The sequence below is a fragment of the Merops nubicus genome, unplaced genomic scaffold (genome assembly GCF_000691845.1).
Source record: "Merops nubicus isolate BGI_N331 unplaced genomic scaffold, ASM69184v1 scaffold52904, whole genome shotgun sequence".
Taxonomy (NCBI): domain Eukaryota; kingdom Metazoa; phylum Chordata; class Aves; order Coraciiformes; family Meropidae; genus Merops; species Merops nubicus.
Window position 1 is genome coordinate 1 of NW_008607298.1, and position 5,643 is coordinate 5,643.

Below are 5,643 nucleotides of genomic sequence, written 5' to 3' on the forward strand. Positions count from 1 at the left end.
AGCAGCAGCATCTCCCTGCGGCCAGGAGAGTCTCCCACGCACACCGGCTCAGAACGCTGGTGAATGTCCTTCGGGAGCTGGTGCAGAAACAACACATTTCTGAGGAAACCGTGAGTTTGCTGCAGGCCCAGTTTTCAGGTACTGCTGGGGGTGTTTGCTAAGGCAGATTGCTTCAGGGTCTGTACTCCCTCGCCCCAGTGTTATTTATGTATTTGTTTTGACTTGATGGTATTGGTAATCCCCGATTGTTAGATTCCCGGGACTATAGTGCAGAGGCTTTGTGATTTGGAGGTCTGCAATGCAACAACCTATCCTGCAAAGAATTAAAAGTCTCCCTGGAAACTTGTGGTTCACTACAGTGCTCAGGTCAGACCTCTAACCAAGGCTATTAAATGAAACCGTGCCACCATTTGGCTGATAGATGACTCAAGAACAGAGTATATTTAACTAGAAAAACCTTGCCTGTTGTGCTGTCCTGAAGCAAGTTCTGTTAACATATTTAATAATACAACTTGAAGAAGCTATTTCAAGTTGCAGAGTCAGCCATAGGTTAATGGCTTCTCTCATGTCATGTCAATTTTTAAGCAGCACTCACACATAGAGACACAGTCTTTACTCAAAGCTGTGGAATGACATTAGCTATGAAAAGATACGTTGGAGACTCTGCTTCAGACAGTGTGGTAGGTGACACGCTCCCTGGCCGCAGCCCGTCCCTAGGGAGAGGTGGGGCACAGCTGAGGTGCTGCCGAGCTGTACCCTTCACAGCAGGCTTGAGGACTGAGCTGGTTGCAGGGGCAGCCTTGTTGCCTCGTATTCTGCGGTGTGTTTATGTTACGTATCCTTCTGTTAAGTCATAGCCTATTTTTCTCCTTCACTAAAGCTAACCTTTTTTCTTTTTTTTTTTAAAGCAGATTTGCCTTTTGAGTTGCACAGCTGGATGCAGATGGCAGAATACTCACAAGAAATGAGGCAATTTGCTTGTGTTCTCCACTTCTACCATACTAATGCCTATGATTATCTACGGAAGATTTTTCCCCTTCCTCATCCTTACAGCCTGACAAAGCAAGTGTCCATTCTTTCATTCTGAATGTGTTTTCAGGTGCTCATGTAGACATAGTAACAGGTAACAGGTCTGTCCTGAAAACATTCAGCAGTAGTAGTTTTTCCCTGCTTTGTTTTAGCAACAGAAGCAGAATGGCAGGCAGATGTCAAGAAATATCGATGCCTCTCATCTTTGAGAGCTACCACATGTTAATGTACATGTGTCACAGCATGAGAACAACACATTCCTCACATGAACAATTTTAGAGACTAAGTGTGGAGTGTGCTAAGTATTTCCAGATGAGTACAGGTATGAAAAGTAAAATTTCAGGGCCTCAGCTATTGGAGGCTCTATGTGTGTTTTACTGCTCACTGAGGAGGAAAGAGGAATACAAAAAAGCAGAGGTTCTTTTATCACATTGGCACCTGCTCTTGTCCAGGGATGTGTGCTGTAGACTTGTGAGAGGGGAGGGATGAGCCAAAGAGAGGAAGGAGGGGCAAATACAAGTACAGGAGGCAGTGTTAAGGGAGCATCTGCAGTACTCCAACAACAGCCAAAACCAAGTGAGGAGAAATGGGCAGGAGAAATTGCCAGTAGAGGAAGTGAAAACCAATTGGACTGTACCTGGAAAACTTTGTGACTGTTTTCTGGAAAACAGAGAAGTCAAGAAGGGAACACGAGAAAGTGAAAGACTGCATAAAGCAGTTAGAGTTTTGGTTTTTCTCACACCACAAGGGTTGTAGGAAGTTAGTGAATCTTTACAAGCTTGGTTACAAAGTTAAAAAAGGGAGATATTTCTGTATTGCATAACCCATTTCAAGCAGTTATGTAGGTTCAGAATTTCCTGCCTGAAGTGCTGTTAGACCTGTTAGCAGGAAGTTGTAACAGTGCACAAACAAAAAGCTGGACAAACTCTCCTCCTACAGGTTTTGAGTCCCAGGCTGGAGGGGATGGAGGGTGAGCAAAAGACACACACATACTCTGTGCCAGCCTGTGAGGGTTTCACACAGCTTCCTGCAAAGAAGCTGTTTGAGGGGGTGCCAGGAGGGTAGTGGATGGAGAGTGTATTGAGGAGACTAGCATTTGTGGGCTGCTGAGGATTTCATATCTTCCAGTCTGGATTACAACATACAGTAGGGAGAAAGCCAGTTGGAGAGGACAGCAGCCTGTTGTTGCTGACCCTCTGCATAGTCTGATTTGCCTTTCTGTGTTTAAGTTTTTTTCCTGTTGTCCTGATTTCTTGATAGGAGAGGCAGGAAGGTGCTTTGTTACTTCCATCCATGGTCAGTACTTTTGCTTGGCTCTCCATCATGGGGGTGTGAGAAAAGAAACTCAGACTATGCACTAAGGCAGGGCTACTTGCCTTGTAGTCTGTCTTGGGCTGCTCTGCATGTGGCTGACCATGTCATACGTGGTAGAAGGTGCTGACTGTTGCTTAAGTTTTCTCAGAATCACATCTTCTAATTGCATCCTGCCTTTATTTCCAGTTGGCTGTCTAATAATGAGGCTGCTGCAGGCTTCAGCAACAAAATTTTTCTTCGCCTCCAGGAAAAGGTGGAGCGGGGAGAACAGGCTTACTGCTACTGTGCCTTGATGGTACAACACATGTCCCTGCAGAGGCAGCAGGAGTGGGATCCACAGACCCAGCGCCAGACAGGGTTTGTTGACTTGGGAGCAGGTGTTCTTGATGCTGATGAAGCTCCGCTGGCCTCAGAAGCCATAATCCTCATGGCAGTTGGCATCTCAAGTCCCTGGACAGCTCCACTTGGCTACTTCTTTGTGAACAGCATGACTGGCCACTTACTTGCACAGCTTCTTCGTCACACCATCCATAAGCTGAACAACGTTGGCATCACGGTGCTAGCTGTGACGGCCGGTGCCACCGCCTGCGGCGCCGAGACCGCCAGAGCTCTGGGGATCAGGATGGACCCTGAAAGGATTCAGTGCACTTTCCAGCATCCACCTGGCTCTGCTCACACCATCATGTACTTCTTTGACGTTTGCCACGCGCTCCAGCTGATCAGGAATGACAGAAGATAGAGTGGCTCAGTGACACTGTGCAGTGGCAGCATGTGGTGGAGCTGGCCACTTTGCGGGAGCAGAGGGTATTAGAACCATGCAGTCCCAAGTCAGGCAGACTTGGAAGTAAGGAGATTTACCACCTGAAGGTCAACCTTGCTACCCCTTTGTTCAGCGAGGGCGTTGCTGATGCATTGGAACACCTCCAGAAGCTGGGCCTAGCCTCTTTCCAGAACTGCAGTGGTACTGCCAAGTTCGTGCGTTTGATGAGCTCTCTGTGCGACGTGTTTCATGGCAGAGGTTCCTATAGAAGGGGACTGAAGTGGCCTTTGCTAGCTGGAAATTACACCAAAATAAGCCACCTCTTTAATGAGGCCAAGAGCTGCTTTGTCACCTTCACAGACTCTATGGGGAGACACATTATTAAGAGCAAACGCAAACTAGGATTTTTGAGTTTCTTACTCAATGCCGAAAGCCTCAAGTGGCTTTACACCAATTACATGTGTTCAGAAGGTGCCTCTTCCCGCCACCTCCTGACCTGTGCCTTCAGCCTCGACCCCCTGGAGCTGTTCCTTGAGGCTCTCCGGGAAGCCTGTGGCAGCAGTGGGAGCCCCACCTGCTCTGTGTTCCAGGCCGCTTACCACAAACTGCTGGCCAGCTGCAGCCTGGCACCGGGCTCACCACGCAGCGGTGCCTCGGGCAACACGAGTTCCTTGGACGCGTCCCTGTCCCGCAGGAGAGACCTGACCCTCGGCAGCATTCGTGCTCAGTATCGCCCAGCTGGTGGGAGGACGCTGGCAGCAGAGTGCCCCTGCTGTGCAGGCCTTCTTCTGCATGGCTGTGAGCTGAGTAACGCGCTGACGGACCTGTCCCTGCGCGCACGGAGCGTCACCCGCGCCACGGGCATCGTGGCTGAGCAGCTGGCCTCTGGCTGCCCCTGTGAGCCTTGTCTTGCCTCGCTCTTCGAGCCGGAGGAGAGCGGGCCAAGGTGCGGGTCGGTGCTCTACGTAAGGAAGTTGGGTGGAGTGAGCCTGCCCTCGGCGAGCCTGTACCGCGTAACAAGCCTTTTGGAGCAAGTTCTGAACCGGTATAGCAAAGTAGGAGGTGGCAACAAAGAAAGCAAGCTATGGCGTTTGTCTCTAGAACGGGAAGTCTTCCAGGAGCTTCTGGGAGAAAGGCCCCTCTTCCCCACCCTTACGAACCATTTATTTGACGGGGAGTTGAGCGTCAACAATCACTACACAGCCTTAGTAAGGGAAATAATACGATGGTACTTGAACATCAGAACAAAGCATGCCAAACACTTGAACTTGAGGTACCATTGTGGAAGGCACAGCTTGGGGAGATTGAAGGGAAAACATTTGTTTCTGTCACCACTGGGTAGCTGTCAGTCAAGCCAAACCCACACGGGGTCATGAGTACTCATTGCTGATCCAAGAATGGCTCTCCCCTACTGAGGCTCAGTGATGGCCACACCTGGGCAGTACATACAAGGAGATAATGTGGTGTCTCCTTGTGATTTGGCCAGCAAAACTGATGCTGATAAGATGTGATATGTTGGGCCACTGTGAACCAGCTGATCAGCTTGGCTGAGAAAAGCAAGGAAGTTCTTGCCCTGTGTTTGCCTAGCAATCCTGCAAAGCAGCCACATATTCCATGAGCCTTACATGGCAAGTCAGGATGAGCAATGGTTGCTCAAGATACCTGGGATACCACAGTGTCCCCTGGAGGTGCTGGTTGGCTTAAGGCTGTGAGTGCTTTTGCCAGGACAGAAATTGATGCATCTTCCATGCTGTTTTGGGGATCATGTCCTGGCAATTTGATTTCACCAAAGCAAATCTGCTTTAAGAAAGCTGGAGGTGAGAAAGCTTGCAGAACTTCTACTTACAAAGGAAATAAAGATGAGAAAAGAAAATGGCACTCAAGTTGTACACAATCTCTAATCTCCACTCCGACATTTCTCATCAAACAGCTAAATAAGCTGTTTAAAGTCAATTCTCTGGAAGGGGGGACTACAATATGAAGCTGCACCCCTAAAGACCATGTGTTACAAATGAGGTAGTGGATACTAGCAGAAGGGCTGTTCCTGAAGGTTTGTGGGCAGTGCTGAGGTTGTGACCAGGCTGTTGCACCCAGCAGCAGGGAGGGGCACTGACACCCTCCTCTGGGCAGGAGCCCCAGGCTGCAGCAAACAGGTGTGCTGCAGCAGGACAAGCGTTTCGGGTCCCATTACATGGGCCTATCAGATTACCCACTCATCTCTGCCCCATGGCCCCATCCTCCCACAGTGGGCATGTGTCCTACATCCCAGGGCATGAGTGTACGATGCAGGGAGCATAAAACTAGCACAAATCACAAAGCTCGACACTGCAAACAAACATCTGGTGCCAGGGCAGACATGGGGGCTGGGTGAAGATTCAGTGGTCTGTGTCCCTGAGGCCCTGACAGGGAATGTGGAGTGCAGTGAAGGCTGCTTACCTCGTTCTCCCACCTGGCTCATGGCAGTCTACTCCCTGCAGATGCAAATAAGGAAGTTACGTGCTAATTACAACGCCTAATTGTCTGCTCACAGCCCCATCCCC

At 49.5% G+C, this 5,643-nt stretch overlaps 1 protein-coding gene across 1 annotated transcript; it reads left to right on the plus strand.

Annotated features, from left to right (window-relative positions):
- Positions 1-2,529: 2,529 nt before the first annotated feature.
- Positions 2,530-4,311, plus strand: THAP9 (THAP domain containing 9; the record flags this gene model as incomplete). The annotated part of the gene is given in 2 exon segments (XM_008939882.1): positions 2,530-3,068; positions 3,071-4,311. Coding segments are annotated over 2 exon segments (1,780 nt in total), but the record flags the coding sequence as incomplete, so codon positions are not given.
- Positions 4,312-5,643: the final 1,332 nt, after the last annotated feature.